The sequence below is a fragment of the Vicugna pacos genome, chromosome 24 (assembly GCF_048564905.1).
Source record: "Vicugna pacos chromosome 24, VicPac4, whole genome shotgun sequence".
Taxonomy (NCBI): Eukaryota; Metazoa; Chordata; class Mammalia; order Artiodactyla; family Camelidae; genus Vicugna; species Vicugna pacos.
Genome location: NC_133010.1, coordinates 14,273,562 through 14,293,890, shown reverse-complemented (window position 1 = coordinate 14,293,890; position 20,329 = coordinate 14,273,562). Strand labels below are relative to the sequence as shown.

Sequence of the window (20,329 nt, the reverse complement as noted above, 5' to 3'; positions counted from 1 at the left end):
ACCCAGGCTAGAATCACGTTCTCGTTCAAGACGCAGCAGAAACGAGCCTATGCCTTTGACTAAAGCCAACGAGCTCAGATCACTTTATGGGCTAACTCTGCTTCCTGAATCACCAGTGATGTCTTCTGAGATGTTGTAGAATATTATTAGAAAGAAATTCTAGAAATGTATTTACATCTTCAAATGGTTGAGGATTCCCATTCTGAACCAGGAAGTTAAGCATGTCATGTACGCTGAATACAGACGAACAGATCTGCAAAGAGCCTGCTATGGGTCTGATCAGGAGTAACTCATCATTTGGGAAATTCAGTAATCAAGCGAAGCCTCCTTGACCCAGCTATGGAAAGAATGGGCTAGGAAGGGTTGGCAGTGTCCCATAGGTGTCAAAGCTGTGCTAGTTTTTTTAGCTGTTAAGAGAGACTGGTTACAAGGTGAGTACTATATTGTATTAATTGAATGTACATACATAATAATTTTTAAAAAAAATCATGCTTATATAAAATGCTCTCCAAAATGAATATATTCATCCCATTATATATATGAAGAACACAGCATTTACATTTACCTAAAATCTATTTCATTCCTACATTTACCAGGAAACTCTAATATGCTAATCCGTGATATTATAAGCTACAAATAACTAATTTGATAATTAATTCTTACCTTAACCACACACAGAACTCCTTCATTGGTTTTGGGATCTGTCACAATTTTAAAATTTCCGTTTTCATTGCCCTTTAAAATGGTGAAATTAGCTCTCCAATTAGCAGTATTAATTAAATCCTTATCCTCAACGGTGACACGTAAGATTTCCACATCAATTCTATTTTCTTCCACTGATGTCACATACTAAAATAATAGAAACAACAAGAAAAGTTTAATTAGTAACTCTCACAAAAATAGAACACCATGTAACGTAAGCCTGGTTCCTCTAATTTCCAGAGTACTATGTTTACATGATTTTAAACCCTCAGTCCAAACTACTGACTGTGGCTGGGAATACTTCATTTGAAATCATTGGGCTGGAGATATACATACTTAGCAATTAACACTGCATTGTACCTTTTTCTTTTATTAATATCGTATACTTACAGAAGAACGAGTGAATGTTGGCAAGTTGTCATTCACATCATCAATATTAATGACGCAAGCTGAGGTTGTCTGCAAACCAAAATATTGACCATCCATGTCTTGTACTTTTATTTTCAACTGGTATTTATCAAATACCTGAAAAGAAAGTAAGAATTTAATTACTGGGTGAAAGCAACGTTATAAATGAAACCTTATTTACACTCTATAATTGTCCTTGTATTAAAAGTTTCAGAGGTACACTGTTAGATTTCATAGTTTTCATGTACTGGCAGAAGAATGATTTCCTCACACTAGTAATTTTCAATTAATTTATGGAAGTTCTCAAATTTAAAGAGCTACCCATAGAATTTAGAATCAATTGGTTTTAGCATTACTCAACAGAAAGAGAAGATGTAGCCGTAGTACATTTAAAATTGCCTAGTAATTAATCAAAATCAAAGTACATTCTTATGATCAAAATATACAGCAGTGACTCTTATACCAGTCTTGTAATGAAACAATAAAGAAAAATATCCTCCCGTAAAAAAGGTGGGTTTTAAATATTTACATTTATAAAAAGATCATTAAATTAGCATGGAAACAAAATTCTGGAACTATGTAATTTTTTTCTCTCCATGGAAAATAGAATCTGGTTCTTAAGGGTTTTCGATTCATCAGCAATAGGAGGAGGTTCATTGCTAGTTAAAAAAAAAAGTTTCTCCTCATAATGATTTCATTTATCACAAGTATTGAGAATGTGACCCCAGAACACTCTCGGGCAAAAGCACTCCAAGACTCCTTCATTAGTTAAAAGCTTTCAGATTTTATCAGAAGGATCTATTGATGACAAAAGAGAATTTGGTTTATAATCAGCTCTTCCTGAGCACATACACTCCATGAAGAATCTAATATGTAGAGCTGTAACATTGATTCATTCATTCATTCAGCAAATGATACTGCATTCTTCATTGGCACATAATCACAGTAAAAATAAATACATTTATGAATAATAAAATTGAATTAAAAAATAAAATTTTACTTAAGAATGTCCTTGTAGATGCAGTAAAAATGATTAATTTTATTAAATTTTATTATATTTCAACCTTAGTCTATGGGATGAAATAGGAGGTACATATAAACCTTTTCTGCGTAACATAGTAATGATGTTCTTTTCAAGGAAAAGTACTTGTGTGATTGATTTACAAACTGAACTAGCCATTTTTTAAAAATAGAATACTATTTTCACATGAAAGACATCTATGGTTATTCAGACTGGTACATCTGGAAGACACTTTGTCATATATAAAGTGAATCTGTTACTTTAAGGAAAATAACTATTTGTTGCCAATGAACATTTGGAGTTTTCAAGCAAAAATTCTGCAACTTTTATGAACCAACATGATATAAACAGAGGTGAGGAGGTGTTTCTTTTAATATTGTTTATTAATTAAATGTGTCACTATTTGGAAGACCTCCATAATTCAGTGAATCAGTATTTCCCAAATGACCAATGCATGACGTTACAAAAGCACACATGGTAAACTATCCATTCAAAGTACAAGACAGACCAATGGATTTTAATGTAACAAAGTACACAAGTTCACTGACAACATTTCAGAGTGTACAATGCAAAAAACATTTATGAAGCTACCACTTGTCAAGTTTTGGTGTAGTATCAAAGAAGAATATCCATAATGCTCAGAAATTACGATTAAAGTACTCCTCTCTTTTCTAAATTCATATCATGTTGGATTTTCTTTATATACTTTAGCTAAAACTATATAACAAACTCAAAGCAAAAGGATATGAGAATCCATCAGTCTTATACTAAGTCAGGTATTAAAGAGCTTAGAAAAATGTGTAATAATGCTACTCTTCTCACTAAATTATTTATTATTTTGAAAATGTAACTTTTCTTATAAAAATATGATTTACATTAACAAGTAGAATATTATTTTAAATGGATAAACAAATACATATTTTAAACTTTTATCAGTTTTAAATACTCGTGGATTAAATATTGATAAATATAACCCACATCTTCAATATATTTGGGACTGTAAAGGGGTCCTGAGACCAGAAAATTTGCAGACCATGACTCTAATCCTTGGGAGAAGGAGAGGACATGAATCTATGAATTTTAGAAGTCAAAGAAATAACTGACAAACACATATTATGGTATTTTACGATTAAAGATTATACATGTAGTAAGTAGGTCAGATAAGCTACTATAAGAATTTGGATGAATAAATGCTTGGTGGAGGACCTAATAGCTGAATAAACAAATGAATGAATTGCTGCTAGGCTCATTGCAGTGAAAATGGACAGAATATGATATAAGATCATTTCAGAGTTATATCAACATGCATTGGAAAGTGATTTGATCTGAGAAAGCAGACATCAAATACAATTTGAGAACATGTATCCAAGGTGACAATAGTAAAATTATGAACAGGAAAAGAATGTATTTAGTGTCATTTTAACTAGAAGGAGAAGCATGTTTTGAAAGAAAGACGAGTTCAGTTCTATGCAGATTGCATCTTAGGTGCCTGTGAACATCCAGGTAAGGATTTCTAGCAGTCAATTGAAAATGGTAAACCAGAGATCAGAGAGGGATAAACTTTCTTCTACTCTATGTACGGGGAAAGAATGCAGGTGAGATTGTTGAGGAAATGTTGACTCAGACAGAAGAAGCATCACTGTTATCTGCAGATTTCAAAATTCCACACATTTCCAAAAGTTTCACTCTTCATGTATGACATTTCTTGTTTTTACTACTGTAAATAAGTTTATATTAGGAAATTTGATTGTATAAACATACAATTCAGAAGGGAACAAATGAGTAGTTCAAAATCAGTGTACTACAAGGTTAATGACCTTCATCAACCTCCCTAAAATTATAATTTTTGTTCAATTAGACTCACAGCATGCTTTTCTAAAATACATCTGTAGGTGGTATACTGAGATAGACAGGTAGTGCTAAAGAGCCATATGATAATGAGGTTTTATTTATTAGTATTGATGTTACCTCTCTGTCTAGCTGAGATGATGACGTGGTGATCACACCTGTCGTTGGATGCATAGAAAAGACGACGGGGGATGCTGGCAGCTGCTCAATGATGGAGTACTTCAGACGCGTGTGCAGCGTGTCTGGCTCGTCCTTGTCAGTTGCACATACCTGTCCCACGGTAGTACCTACATATTGAAAATTCCTCTTTAATTTCCCAAACTTTTACACTTTCAACTTCTCCTTTATTTGACTCCTCTCCATCTACCTCAAAAAAAGTTTTGGACCACTTAATAAGTATCAGAGTAACAGCTTTTATAAATTTTCAAACTTTTATATAAAGTATCACTTCCTTTTAAATACCCCAGTGTCCCAACATGTTGGCGTTTGGTGACCATATCTAAATTTACTCCATTTATTGTATAATTTTACAAGCGTTGAATATCCCTCCACAGCCTTTGTATTTCTAGACTAAAGCCTTCTAATTATTCTTTAACCTTTTGTCTGTTTGCAAGCCTGCACTTAAATTCATCACATGGGTCCGTTTTCTCTGAAAATTCTTGGTTTAGTTAGATCTTTCTAGAGGAAGACTCAAAATGTGCATTCTGACTTCCAGCTGAAATAGTCCATTTTCAAAAGGTTGAGAAAATATGTGTATTATTCTCAATGACCCTTATGACAATGCCCAGAATACTGCCAATCATGTAATCACTCTAGAACACCAGTAGATCTCTTCCAGGCTAAGACTTCAGTTGCTCAAAGACTTATTCTTTTTAGAATATGGTTTCTTAAAGGTATTTATTTTATTTCACAAGGAAGGCAAAGTAACATTTACTGAGTAAATCCTACTTTTCAGGCAGTGTGCTTGGCATTCAATGCATATTGTGCTTCATTTAATCTTCCTAACAACCTTGCATATTGATATCCCATTCTACAAATGAGGAAACGGAGGCTCATCAAGATTAGGAGACTTGCTCAGGGTCACAGCACACAGCGAGCAAAAGGCAGAATAAAATGCTACCCACAGCAGCCTGCCTGGCAAAACCCTTGTTCTTGCCAGACAGATGTGCTACCTCCCAATGGCCATAGTGAAACTCAGCTTATGAAATGAAATATTATGTTGCTATATATTGTTAAGGTAGGTACTCACCAATTCTGCAATTTTCAGAAACTGCAAAAATGTAAGTCGTTTCTGTAAAAATTGGGTAGTTATCATTTTCATCCTCAATTCTGATTATGAGGGGCAATGGAAGTTCTGGAGTATATCCATCTGGAGTTGTTGCAAAGGCAACTAGCTGTGAATAGAGTAAAGTTTTTCTTAAAAAAAAAAAGGTTGAAACTTGCTTTTGTTTTGGCTTTCATTTGGAGACTGTTCAGCACTGCAGTGTGGGTTTCACCATTTGTTACTCAACTTTAATGCCACCAGAGCTGGTTAATTTCCTGATGTAGTATGGCATTTTGTGTTTAAATTTATCTAATACAATAATATAGATAAATTTGGTTACCTCACTGTTGCTGTATTGTTCATGAGTGTAACAGTTTTCATTATATTCCCAAAACAGTCTTGAGAACTATTTTGTTTCATTTCGTTTGAAAGTTTCAGATGCATGGATTTTAAATACAACTTTCTAGATCTTGTATAACTTTGAATTCTTAGGATTCCAAATTCCCCAGGTGCAGTTAACTGAGATTATTATTTTAGAATTAGAATTACAGGCACATCGATGGTTATATTTAGATAATTATCTTCATAAGACTTTTTTAATTTAAAAAGGGGGAGTCAGAAATAGAACTAATGAACAGCTGTAAACTGTGTCTAAAATGCAATTTATTCTTTTGATTTTATAATATGAATTTCAGTTCCAATTTTTTTAAATTATCACCGAAAGGACAGGCCACCACAGGTACTAGAAGGTTATGTTATAGCAATTCTAAACCTCAACATTTAATTCAGAGTTTGCATGTCTCTTCATTTTGGTCAACTGATGAATAATTAATTCAAATAGATGTAAAATAATTTAAATTGGATTAAGCAAAATGACCAGTTTCTGTTGGAAAATCAATACATTAGGTTAAATTCTTACATATTAACACCCATTCTACCAAGAGAAGTTGCCCAGATATTGAAAAGACTGAATAATCTTAGTTAAGCACTGTCCACACTCCCTACTTGCTCACAAGTGAACTTTCTCCCGTCACAAAGGTACTGAGCTTAACTTCTGAACTTGACTTACCTCCTATGGTTTCATTCTCAGTACCTTAAAGAGGTTCACAGATATTTTCTGCCAATCAAATAACTACTCTTCAAAGTGGGGGTTTTTTGTCTTTGAAAAAAAAACAGTAAAACTAAAATATCCGGAACAATCTAACAGAATCAAATGCTATTTATTCTGTAAAATTTTTTTTGCTTCCAGTCAGGTCTGTGCTATCAGATACACCCAGAGCATGGATGACAAACACAGAAAAGGGTAAATGAACTGAGAAAGAGAGACAAATTAGGGTCAAACTTAATAATTACTCATACAATATGTAAACTTTAGACTCTACCTCAAAAGATTCGTACTGTTCACGATCTACAGGACGGGTACAAAACAGGTTTCCAGTGTCTCTCTCTACATAAAATAAATTCAGAGGTTCTCGGTCAACTCCAGGTCCTCTTATGGAATAGTAAATGGTGTAGTTTTGTGCTGTGTCAGATTGAATCTAGAAAGAGATATTATATATATAAAAGACAAATTTTTATTTCAGCAAAACTTTCATCTATATTCTTATGCAATCACACAGACGTTTTTTATTATAATACTTAATTGCCCTCTTTAATTGATTATTATGTATGAATAAAAAGCAGCAACAGAAGAAGAATCTAATACTTGAGAAATTTCAAGAGCAAGGCATGAGGAAAACCATGCAGAAGTGTCTTCGATTTCCAGAATTACCAAGGAATATTTTAAAGGCTACATGTACTCACATGGATCAAATGTTTTGGACTTTTCTTCTCTTAGAAAACAAAGTATTCTGAGCATGAAAAAAAATTATCCTTTTGTCAATTTTTTAAAACCTGAATTTTTAAATTATATACAACATAATATTTGAGACACTGGGTTTAAAATGTACTGTCTGCAGGGCAAAACTTTGGGAAATGGTTCCTTAATTAGCTTTTATTATTTGTCAGCATCTTCCTTTTTTATAGGGGCTGAATGGGGCGTGGGGAATGAGTGAGAATGGAAATGACATAATCTCCCGGCAAGTGTGGTATTCTGGTATTTGACTCAAAAAGAAACTTTTTGCCAAGTTGTTTTCAACCTCCTAGTAGGAGCTTGACCATCTACTAGGATGAAGAACAAATTATTCTCTAACGATTTCTTTTTCGACTTTAATACGCTCTTCTCTCAGCTGCATTAAATGTGTTGGTGGGATATAAAGGAAGACTCTCTTTCATCACTTCCAGAACTGAGGGAAAAGAAACCCAAAGCCTAGCCTGACTGTGAGTGGCCACTGATAGTAAAAGAGGTCAAGAAGATTTGCTGGGGTTTCCACTGAAGTTAGAAAGCGGGGAGAAAATGCGGATCCAGTGTGATTTAAGCAGTGGAATTGGGAATAAGCCACAGGAAAGTGTACGTGTCTTTCCCCTTCATGGCATTTGACCTTTTGTCAACAATGCCATCCTTTATTACGGAAGATGTTTGGGGGTTTTCCGGACTATTCCAGGCTCTGTGATACCCTTGCTGATACAAAAATTCATTAAGGAAGCAGGTGTTTGAGAGTGCTTTATGGGTTTTGCAGTTTTATAAATAGACTTTGCATGGCTAAAACTTCAAAATAAAAATTACATGCAAATACAGAGATATATTTATACCCATACATTGAAACATACAATAGACATACTTATTCACTCATATATTCATACACACATGTTTTTTAAGTAACTGCATACTCGTTGTCTAAATTTTAAAGAAAGATGGAATCCATAGACTCTCACAGTGGAAGGAAAGTAAATTGTACCTGTTGAAGAAAAAGTGGGAAAGGACCCAAGGAATTCTCAGGCACCGAACAAGGAATAGGAGCCCATCTTCTCTTGGAACGTCTTAGAACTTTTTCTTGAGAATGCCTTCTCTTTAGTACCTCAATTTAGAAGACAGGGAAAAATAATAAAGTCAATGACTATTCTCAAGCTTTAGAGAGCTGATACATCTTTCCCCCTCTCACAAGGATTAGCTGGAGAGACATTAAGACCACGGTGGTGCTTGAAAACCAAACTAAGATCAATACTGCAAAAAGACAATGAAGAATTAAGAGCCCTAACTGATCACAGTAATCCCCTTGAGAAAATAACTCGGTGGGAACACGGAAGAGAGAGAGATGGAACTGGAAGCCTAGAAGCCAAACGGAAAAAAAAAAAAACATTTACTGTTGCCACATTGCCATGCAAAAACATGGGAGGAGGATATGCAAAGAAAAAAAGTAGATAGGTGCTCTTCCACATTTAGCAGAAGCATCTTCCACTCACCAGCAACTAGGAAGAGCCAGGGGACCAACAGAGAGATCTGTGCCAGAACGAGGAGAGAAACATGGTGACAACTCTCAGACAGCTGCCGTGAGTAACGGCCAATGGTTGACTCGAAGTCATTTTGATCTTGGGCGTCACAATGCAATATGCATGCATGGGGTCCAAACCTCAACCTAAAATAGTCATCTATTTTCTAAGACTAAAAAGTATGCTAAGATACATGAGACCTATCTCTGGAGGCCTCATGGATCTCAGCATAATTAACTATGTGATGGTCCTATACTGCTGCCCAAAGTGGACACCTTCCGAAGTCATTAACATGCCACATGAGTTCTGAATAATTAGAAGCTACCAAGCCCAGGTTATAATATAAATACCTTAAGTAATGTTGGTTATTGTCTTGGAAACCTATTCCACAGTGATGATCAAGAAATGCTTCTCTGCTTCTCTCACGTTCTCATGCTGTACCATATCTCACTTTCTCCTTTTATGTCCCAAATAAAAAGGAATTACAACCTATAATAACCTAAGTGGAACAATCCTTTTCCATTTGAACACTGTTAACTTGTGTCATGGTTCTCATTCCTCTTCAAGCTAAGCTATCCCGTATTTTTTTCTGATTTCACATCTTCCCTGGACATGTTAGTTACCCCTGGAGAAAACAGTTCATTATATTCATTTTCGTACTTTTTATTTTTATACCTTGGTCTGACGCTCTAAAAGAACAAGCATTGTCTTCTCTTCTTGGTTCTCTGTGTTGGCAAGTGATATAGTAAAAGTTCTCTTCTCTGAGGACAAAAGAATAGCATTTGTTGTGTAGACTGAACCATCTTCTAAAATCTGGAAATCAGGATCACTTGAATGAATTGCATTAGCAGATTTAAAGCACTCCTTCAGGTTAACTGTGGAAAATACACAGAGCAATCATTTGTAAGGTAAAAACAGAACAGTACATAGTTTTAACAGTAATCTATGCATTTGAGGTGGGGGGCAGCCAAAAACTTCATATTAATTACCTTGACACTTGGAAATTTTGTATTTTTAAAAGGACATATGAAACCATACAGTTAATTAAGTTGTGCTTAATTAAACATACATCACTTCTAACATCTGCTTCACTCCCTTTTAAAGAAGAGAGATTAGTTCTGAAATAAAGGCATGTGAGCGCCACAGTCTGAACATTAAGCCCACACCAAAAGTTTCTTCATTATTAACTGAAATTGGCCAAGAGCAACCCATGAGAACATGAAGTAAGTTAAACATAACCTAGAGATTAAAATCAGCAGTTATAAAATTATATTATTACTGAACTCTTTGAATCTGTTGTTAAATAGTCATCATGTTCTGTGTGTTCATTGGCCTGATCTTTTTGAGTTACGATCATATTACAGTTATGTGAAAAAAAATTGATAAAAAAATAATATATGGAAGTAAATGTCAATAAAATGCCAAAATGCTTTAGGATGAAAATCCAAAAACACCTCTAAACTCAAGAAATATTTTCAATACTACTTCTCTATTTCATAGACATGTGTTATAATATATATCATACCCTTCAGTTAATGTAAATATTAGTAATAATTTCATTACTCAAACTAAACAATTTTAACTACTTTAAATAACCATGTTTTTCAGTAAAGAATAATACTGGTGTCATTCCAATGACACCACGTGTATTATAAAAAAACGTACTCAAATGTACTATATTAGTTTTAACTACTCGTTCCAGTACAGACATCCTTCTAAAAATTACACTAATTTTACAAGACCATACCAAATTAGGATTTATTACATATTCTGGCAGTTTCTTACCTCTACCAATAAATTTTTCAGCATCTAATTTGGAGGGAACATGTAGGGTCACTGTTTTGCAGGCATCACAGGCAACTGTTAAGATCTAAAACAAAACAAAACAAAAAATCAGTATTATGCATAAAAAGAGCCATATCATGCATACATAGTTTATCTACATCACAAATTTGTACAATTATAAATCAGCTTATATAATTGGCGAAATAAAATAAAAAGCATACACTGGATAAGAATTCAGAAAAAAAAAAAAAACACCTGCATAGAAGGGAAAATAAAACAATAGACTAAGAGTCATGGCTCCTTCCTTCACAAAGCATGTGGACTCAGAGAATTCCATATCCTCTTGGGCTCTGTTTCCTAGTCTGTAAAATGGAGTTAATAATAATCTGACTAACCTAGTGGGTGTAATGAGAAACTAATGACAGCCTTTGTGGAAAGCACTGGAAACTATTATGAAGGCGGCACAGGTATGTGAAAGGGAAGAGAAACAAAAACAATTTAATGAGCCAGCAAATTGTTTCAGTTATCTGTCAACTGCATACGAGCTTTGGTACCAAATCAGAAATATCCTAAACAAAAGCCCAGTGCTTTCCAAGAGAAGGACTGACTCACTGCCGTGGAGTGACTTGAAGTATTTATGTGTGACCGTACACTGACAAGCACACAACTTTGAAATATGAGCTTAATTTCAAGGTGCATCTTCTTGTTCATGAGAATTAAGATCATTTAAAAAATATTTCGCTGAAAAATTTTAAGTGATTTAATGACTTAGGGTGAACCCATTCCATTACAATGTATATATTTGAGCACACTGAAATTTCTGTTCTCTCTGAAACTTGTGCAACGGTTTTTCTTCCCTATAGTTTTGCAAAGGCTTTCAACCAAAAGCAAAACAGCTAACTAGCATTTACAGTTATTTAAAAGTCGATCGACATACATTAAAATCATCAAAATTTGGATGAAAATTTTTATTTCCAATACACATTAAAGACCCTTTAATTATCCAGTTTAAACTATGTATGAAGGATCAAGCAAGGCAGAGATGACACGTCATTTGGAACTTAGACAGGGACAAAACGAAGAGATTGTACTTGAATTAGAAATAAAAAGATGAGAAGAATTTTCACCAGGTGCAGAGACCAGAGAGAATAAGAGTAGAATCAGGTGTCCGAGGAGTCCAGGTCGAGGTGACTGAGAGCGTACACGTACTGACTCATTCACCTAGCATCTCTCGGTTGCTGCCTAGGTGCTCGGCAGTGTCCAAAGGCCACCACACCGAACAAAGAAAAGTCCTTGACCTCATGGAGATTATGTTAAAGTAAGGTACAAACAATAAATACACAAATGCACAAAGTTCCCATAATGCCAAGAGTCAGTGTTACAAGAAAAATAAAACAGGGAGAGAGGGTGATAAAGGAAAGATCAGATGCTGAATGAAACAAGAAGGTAAACCAGTTCTCAAACTGGGGAAGAGTCTTCCAGGTGGAGCAAAAAGCTGGACCAAACGCTCTGGGAGGGGACTTCACCTGCTATGTTGAAGGAACAAAAAGGGGTCATAGCAGTAAACACAGTGAGAGAAGAGTGATACAATATTGAAGAGACAATCATGGGCTTATCACGAAAGGTCTAAAAGGCTGCAGAAAGGTGTGCAGATTTTTTTTCTGAGTGCAAAGAGAAGCAACAGGAGGTTTAGGAGCCGTGGAGTGGCTCATGTGGTGAGCACTCACACAGACTCATTCTGGTGGCCATGTGCGAACTGCACACAGGGCAGCTAGCGTGGAAACGAGGAGGCTCACCCTCCCTGAGACAGATTTGTCACTTCAATAAAAGAGGATGAGTGCTGTGACAAGGAAGGACAGGGCACCGTGGGAGAGCATGGGAACCAGCCTCCTCGGAGAGCCACGTGATGATCGGCTACAAGTTAGCCATTTGGAGGCAGAGCTTCCATGTTCCAAACACAGGAACTGCAAATGCAAAGGCCCAGCAGTGATGCAGACCTGAAAATGAAATCTGCGAAGGCTGACACAGACAGCCCAGGACAGACAGAAGTTTAAAATCAACTCAGAGAAGTAGGTGTGGGACAGATTCTGAACAGCCTTAATGAGGTACACACAGAGATCTTTTTTCCTAAAGCTAATAAGAAATCAGAGATTTGTTTTAAGCAGATAAACTATGTAAGCAGCTTTCTATTTGAATAAGGTAACTGAACAGTGTGAAGGATAGATTAGGTGAACAATTTTCATTTCCAATAATGGCACCTGGGTCATTCAGTCCAACACTCAGGCCAAAACTCAGAATGATAGATACATGTTTTTAAACCACCCTAAAGCATCTAGCAAGGAATTGCTAGGCAAAAATTGAGGGTAAAGCTGGAACACAGAGTGGTAACCAGAAATGACTTCTGATCTGAAAAGACTGGACTCTGGCTTTTTGGCCTCAGTAGAAGAGTGAAATTAAAGCACAGGCCGGCCTAAGCCAGTAGAGAGGAGCGTCTCGCATTAACATGGAACCCCAAATGCAAAACTTTCATTGCAGGGCTGAGTTCGAAGTAAACTGGTCTTTGCGTGGATTTGCTATCAACATTCGTGTCACTTGCTTGGTTGAGGAAACTCAAGCCACTCATTAAGTTTAAAGAAGTCCTGGCATGTGATCACCACCATAGACGCTGAAAGCACTGGACCAAATTTAATAACCAGTCTTAATTAAAAAAAAAAAAAAGGAATTGATCAGTACTTCTTCAATATGATTTTTATTTAATATTATAATCACGACATCAATGGAAAAGCACCAGCTGTAGCTTTGCTAAACTCAGAAACAAGACAGACTTTCCAAGGGTCATCAATTGTAGTTAACATTACATTAAAGTGTATTGGGCAAGAGGATGACATTAGGAAGCATATGAATTGAAAAGGGAGAGGAAAAAACTGTATTTTCATGTGATATGACTATTTATCTGGAAAACCTAAGCAAATCAACCAATAAATTACTGTAAAACAATATGAGAATTTCAGATTTCAGTAAGGGAGCAGAAATAACAATTAAAATACAGAAATCATTAGTCTTCATACACATTAAATAAAACCAGTTAAACAATATAATGGAAAAAAAGAAATCATTTTCAAAAGCAATAAAAAGTTAGAATACCAAGAAGTAACAAGGAATGTGTAAAGCCTATTTGAGTAAAATCTGAAAACATTTCTGAAGGACACACAAGTAGATTTGCACCAAAAGAAAGGTATGTTGCTATTTTGGACGGGAAAGAAAATCACCAACATAAATATATCAACTTACACTAAGTTAAAATATAAAGTTTATGAGCCCAACAAAAATCCCAACAGTATTTCCTCTGGAACTAGTTAAGCGGATTTAAGAGGTCATAAGAACAAATAAATAATTAAAAATAGAAAAATCATGAAAAAGAAAAGCAATGAAAGGATATCAGCCTGAGCAGACAGTAAAGGTCCTGTGAAGTCTCAATCATTAAAACAATGCAGTGGTTGGTGTATGAATAGACAGCAGGTGCTTATAAACTGGAAAGGAAGAAGTAGAACCATTTCTACTTGCATTTGTTACAACCGTATATAGACCATAAAAGCTTTGTTTTACTCGCCAACAACAATTAGGAAAGTTTCTATTTCTCCGCATTCTTGCTGACACAGCCTCGTGTCAAACTTTTGCAAGTTTGCCAAATGAGAAATGACATTTCAGTGTAGTGTTAAATCCATCTTTCCTTATTATGAGTGAGGCTGAAATCTTTTGGGGGGGGTAATTAGGTTTATTTATTTACTTATTTAATGGAGGTACTGGATCCTGGGTACCCTTGAACCCAGGACCTCAGGCATGCTAGGCACGTCCTCCACCACTGGGCTGTACCCTCCCCTGGAGGCTGAAATCTTTTATGGGCCATTTTTATTACTTTATGGGAACTTTTCATGTCCATATTCACGCTGGACTCCTGATTTATAAGAGCTCTTTATATATTGGCAGATTAGCCTTTTAAAATATGATCTGCAAACTTTTCTCCCAGTTTATGAGTTATCTTTGATTTTGTCTGGTTTCGTCCAGTTTTTTGCCATGGACAAGTGTGTATGTTTGTGCGCATGTGTGTGTTTTAATATAATTGATTTTCTCCATCTTAATGAATGGCTTTTGAGATCTGAGCCATAAGTAAGACTTGACTCCAAATTTAAATAGGAATTCACCATATTTTCTTCCATTATCTGTATATCATATATTACACCTTCATCTGTTTGGAATTGTCTGTGGTGTTTCACATGAAGTATGGATTCAACTTTATCTTTTGCCTAAATCAAGTTGTCTCATACTATAATATCCATAGTATATTTTATATATATATCCTCAATGATGTGATATGCCATCCATCATAAAACAGATTTCCATCTAGTCATACACAAACTTTGCTAAGGGAAGAGGGAGCTGATAATATCTTTCAAAATTATAAAGTCATTTCTACTCTTATCTAGCAATCCCATCTCTGGTAATCTGTTCTGTTGATCCATCTGCCCCGTATATGAAATGACATATATAAGATTTTATTCACTGTGACATTATTTATAATAGCAAAAATTAATAGCAGAGGTGATGGGCAGAAGTAAAGATATCCATGAGATATTTCTGATCATAGATTTAATGGGACTTAATGATGGATTAGGGGAGGGGAGCTGAGAGGAAGGAAAAACAGCTTTTAAACTTCCTCCTTGAGGACTAAGGTATAAAGTAGTGTCACTTAGTGAAATACAGGACCCTAAAAGAAAAGTGACATTGTTTGGAAAGATAATTAATGCTGTGTTACACATCATAGTAGGTAGAGAGATAGTTCAATGAAGACATCCAAATGAGCAAAATAAATTTAGTATTTCTAGGCACTTGTATGATACTTAAAGGAACGTGCCTGGAATAGGGAGTCTGATTCTGAGTGGTCAGAAAGGTCAAAAGGACAGGGGAGTGAATTTCAAGAATAAAGCCTCCATCTATAAGGTGGAACTGGATAAGGAATGGCTGGATTCAGCCATGGAACTCCCTGATGACCTTAGAGAGAATGTAGCTTCATTAGGTACTTAGGCAGAAGCCAGAGTTCAAGCGGTTGCCTCATGTGCAGGGCGAGGCAGCATGAGGAAGTTGGAAGACGCTGATTCATGGAAAGGTGAAGGATTACTTGGGTGCACAGGGAGGAGGAAATACAGTGGGTGTCCCCTAAGTCATTCTTAGTAATGTTTCTTCTCTCCTTCACCCGCCTGTCACACATGAGGCTCACACAACAACAGTGAGGCTGGCAGGGCTTTGCACAGATACACACAAGAGCATCTGAACAGCTTGAGACGCTCACGCCCAGCCTTCCAGCCAGAATGTAGCAGAACGAGGGGAGCAGCCATCACTCTTCTTCTCTCCACCCCATTTCTGGCCTAGCCAGCTTTGGTGCTAAGGGAGGCCAAGGAATGAGGATCATTCATCTTTAGTTTATTCCCTTACATCTGCTTTCTTCCAGAGGGATCTGAGAAGACACAGAAAGTCTGTGTGCAAGACATCAGAGCAATGCTATCTCTTGCCTGCGTGGCGGACTACCCATGCCTAACCATGCCTCCTCCTTCAAAGCCCGTTGCCAACGGTGTAAAGAGAAGTGTCAACTTTATTAGGAACCTAACCAAAATCCATTCCTTTGTCATCAAGGACATATTCTGTGACCATTGTCTATTCCATTCTTGATTTCCTCAACTATAAAATGTTAACTGCTGGGCACCTGGCCCTTTCTGTTATTCATATGTCCCTGGAATTTAGTTAAGGGTTGGCAGTCCAAGGAGTTCCTTGGGAAAGACATTCTAATAATGGTAACAATACAATTTCATTTACTTAAAAATTTCAGGAATTCGCTGGGGGGAGGTAAAAAAAGAGAGAGAGCAGTGGCACAGTAAGGGAAATGACCCGGCTAGTTCACGCCGCCGGTTCCACCACCGCCAGGAGAAACCTTCCCGCTGTCTGTTGTCCAGGTTCGTCCCCTTGTCCTTCAGGATTGTCTGGAGCCCTAACGCCTGCAACTCAACGTGAAGGGACACTACCGACTTCGCACAATTTTGCACTTGGTCTATTTAACTCTTCTTCCAGGAGACCCAGGGGTCCAGTTTGGGGAATCTCTGATCCCAAACTCTCCCTGGGGCAGCTTCCCCGCACTGGATTCCTGTGCCTCGCGCCCCCCACCCCACCAAAGAGATCCCAGTCTTTTCTGCCAGGGAGGGGGGCTGTCGCTTCCAAATAAGGCCACCCCATTCGCTCCCAGCTTTGGGTAGGTGGGGTCGCTGATACTGTGTTCTTTCACGCGGGAAAGAAACTAGAGCTGGAGGGCGGGGGCCGGAAGGGGGCGGGGGGTGAGGGAGCAGAAGAATCCAGCTGCCTCCCGGGTGAGAGAGCGGAAGGACCAGTTCCCCAAAGACTGAGGGCAAGGAAACCTCCTCACGTGCTGACCAACAATGGAAACCGATACGAGGGATCACCTAGGGCCGATCCATCTACCAACTTTAGGTCCCCTCCTCCCCTCAACACACACTAAGATCGATCACCCGAAGGGCGCCTAGTCTTCTCTTTCACCCAACGACCTGTGCTTTCGGTCCCGTCCGCGCAGCGGCTCCCCTTTTCCACGCTCTGAACCCCAAATCGAGGCCGGCTGGACTGCCCTGCCCGAGGAGGTGCGCGAGGCGCCGGAGCAGCGCGCGTCCCGGCTCGTACCCAGAGGCCACGGTTTTGGAAGGGCGTTTGCAGCCGCTGCCTCCGTCTCATTTGCCTGCGCTGACTGTATCTACCGGAGACACCCTCCTCCTCCCCAGCCGGATCGCGACGCCCAGGTCGCCCTCTTTCTGTCTGCCCTCCCCCACCCCAGTCAACGGCATTTTCTTCAGCCAGCCCCAGGCCCACGAACCCCCGCTTTGCCCGCCACCCTCGCCGGACCCCTGGTCCCAGTCTCCCCTCCCTCCCCCATCGGTCGGTGACCCCTCTCGGGAGCCGGGGGCCGGGCAGCCACTCACCGCGAGGGTCAGCAGGAGTTGCCGGCAGAGGGCTCCGCCTGGGAAGCCGGCGTGCCCCGCTGCCGCCATGGGAGGACTCGAGGGGGGGCAGGTCGCCGGCCGAGGCACCCGGAGGCCGGGGAGGGAGGGCGCGGCGGGGCGAGGGGCCGCGGCCCGGGCGCAGGCTGGGCAGGCCGCGCCGCAGCGGTGCGAGGCAGAGGAAGTGGAGCGCGCAGGCAGCCGCTTTTCTTGGCTTTTCTGAAGCTCCTGCCTCTGAGCCCAGGGGCTTTTCCTCTGACCGAGGGTGGAGCTCCAGGCGCGTCCGAAAGACACTGATCGGCCCCTCCTTGGTATTTTCTTAAGTCTTCATTTCTGGAAGAATGCAACAGGTGGGAACTCCCTCTCGCCGCCACCCTTTTACCTGCGCTAGGTGTTTCTCACCGGTGGACGCCACCTATATGCCCCATCTCCCCCCCGCCCCGGTGTCCGCCTGGAGGATTAACAGCTGGCCCTGCCCAGCCGAAGCCCTGACTGTACAAAGACTCACTCCCTGAGCGCGCCCGGCCCGGGAAGGGGCGCGGACCCGAGCGCGCTCACGGCCCCGACTCCGCCCAGCGCGCCGGGTTCAGTTTCGGACCTGCAAAGGCCGCCGGGGAGCTGCAGAGGTCGCATTTTGTGTCACAGCTGCCCATGGCCCACCTGTTAGAGGGCTGACCCCAGGGAGACTGTTTTACATACTCTTTGCTGCAGTGAATTTACTGCAGACATCCAAGTGCAGTTCAGACAGGGTTTTCATCTGTGACACACCTTTCTCGGGGTCTTGTTTGGGTTTTGTTTTGGTTTGGGTTTTTTTGTTTTGTTTGTTTTTTTCTTAAAGAAATTTCATGGCCAGTATGGCAATGATGCAAGAAAATTACAATAATAAATAGATAGATAGATAGATAGATAGATAGAACAAGGGAATCCAGGCATCAAGTGTGAATTACTATAGAAAATGCATCTCCTGAGGTCCTAGACATTGGCTAAATGTGGCCACTGATTTTCTCCAAGACCCTCCCGTGTTGTAGTTAAAGCCAACCAGTGACCCGCTTATAACTTATCTCCTAAATTAGACTCCCGGACGTCTAGCAGAGCTTTCTCTCTTCCTTTCCCAACACCAAAGCCAGAGTCGGTGGGAAAGAAAGAAAAAATAGGATAAAATATATGTTTTGGTTTGAAGCATTCCTTAACTGGATGGATTATAGCAGTGCTTAATTTAGAAGATTAAAGTATAAAAGTGAGTTGCTTGCAGCCCTTCAGAAAGCAGTGACAGGGCCTCTGACTCATCTTCCTGCCCCTCTTTTCAATTACTGGCTTAAACCAGGAAAGTCTGACTACAAAGGAGAAACCTGTCTGTTCCATTTCATTTGGTTTGGCTCTGCAGAGATGCGTGGAGAAACCTGTTTGAAAAGCCACCAATGCACTCTCATTTCAGTTTTTGAAAGTACGTACCATCCTAATGTCATCATACACAGAGCCAAAATTCTTACCATATTGACCATATATTTTAATTTAAAATGTATTGTCAGACGGTACCTGCCTTACATTCTATGTATTAGTCCTATGCTCTATTTTATTACTGAATGACACATAATGAGCTGTTCTATTGTCTTCATATTTATAAAAGTTCTCATTGAAACTTTACTTGTAAAATAAGCCTGGGTCATCAGCATGAGACTATGATCAACATCTTTCTGCTTCCATATTTATTAACCCTCATGTTTTTCCAGCCATGATTTCACAAACACACTTCATCCTATTAATGATGATGTCGTGATCTCTAGCATGAAGCTCTCCAGAGGAAGAGAAGCAAGCGAGTTTCAGGTTCTAGAAGTCTGCTCAGGCTATCATCACAGTCCTCGACAACAGGACACTTTCAAACTCTTGCCTATACCTTAACTTCCAGTGCCTAAGGGTGGCCGCGTTTTTCCACATTCCAGAAAAGGGGAGAAGAGCAATTTGAAAAGAACTCGCCTTAGGTATTTATTTTCATCTTTCACACTAAATAACTGAGCTTATTAAAATGGGTATTTGTTTCTTTGTGTTTTCATTGTGAATTTTTTTTAAACAAATGAAATACAAATTCTAAACAAGGGGGCCCACTTTATTTAATGGATTGAGATTAGACTATCTGGCTTCTGAAATAGATTCTTCTGTAATTCAATTTTGAAGCAACAGGTATAAATTTGGAGACAATGAAATGTAAGAATAGGACTTTTTTTGTTGTTGTTTTAAGAATGCCTTTAGGTTGTGAAGGTGATTCTGCGGACTTGAACTGGTTTTCCATTGTGCTATAGTAAAGGATGTGCGAGACCAAAAGTTAGGACCGAGTTCCTTTGTGTCTTGGGCCCCTCATGTAATCTCAGCCCTCTGCACTCCCATTTGTTAAGTAAGATAATTAAAGTAACACGGGATGCTGTCTAGGGTAACTTCCACATCCAAAATTAAACTATTTAGACTTCTTGTGGCCGATTTTTGAGAAGGTTGGCTACACATGGGTGTTCCTTTCCAGATAGAAAGTCAGAACCAGGATTGTCCTTAAAGAGATGGACAAACAGCAACCCAAGACCCTCGGGGCACATCTCTGCAGCCTAGCTTCACGATTTTCTAATTTCGGAAAGCAGAAACTGTCCGTCAATGATTGACAACAAAAAACACCCCACTTCCTCACTGATGTGTCCACAGAGACAGCTTTCTCTGCATGATTCCACTATGGCAGCCTGGAGAGGAAGGCCTATGTGGACACGGGATCCTTAGGGTGAATCAATCGTGGTGTGGCCAGTGGCACAGAATGGAAGCCCAAAGCAAAGGAAACAGACCTAAGGGAAAAAAACAAGATTAGAGGACACTGTCTAGTTACTCTACAGGTGAAAGTACAGA

The 20,329-nt window shown here is 38.9% G+C and overlaps 1 protein-coding gene across 4 annotated transcripts in view; it reads right to left on the bottom strand.

Moving 5' to 3' along the window:
• DSC2 (desmocollin 2) overlaps nt 1-17,967 on the bottom strand; it is a 28,128-nt gene extending 10,161 nt beyond the window's left edge. For 2 of the 4 annotated variants that reach the window (XM_072949061.1, XM_072949063.1), the window contains exons 1-9: nt 17,432-17,967; nt 10,398-10,482; nt 9,288-9,487; nt 8,081-8,200; nt 6,626-6,781; nt 5,229-5,373; nt 4,100-4,266; nt 1,093-1,227; nt 664-849 (exon numbers count right to left, since the gene is read on the bottom strand). In XM_072949061.1, the coding sequence (XP_072805162.1) occupies nt 664-849; nt 1,093-1,227; nt 4,100-4,266; nt 5,229-5,373; nt 6,626-6,781; nt 8,081-8,200; nt 9,288-9,487; nt 10,398-10,482; nt 17,432-17,500 (1,263 nt within the window). In that variant the 5' untranslated portion in view covers nt 17,501-17,967. The remainder of the gene's footprint in view (nt 1-663; nt 850-1,092; nt 1,228-4,099; nt 4,267-5,228; nt 5,374-6,625; nt 6,782-8,080; nt 8,201-9,287; nt 9,488-10,397; nt 10,483-17,431) is intronic. The other 2 variants (XM_072949062.1, XM_072949064.1) reach the window with 1 other exon arrangement.
• Between the last annotated feature and the right edge of the window lie 2,362 nt (nt 17,968-20,329).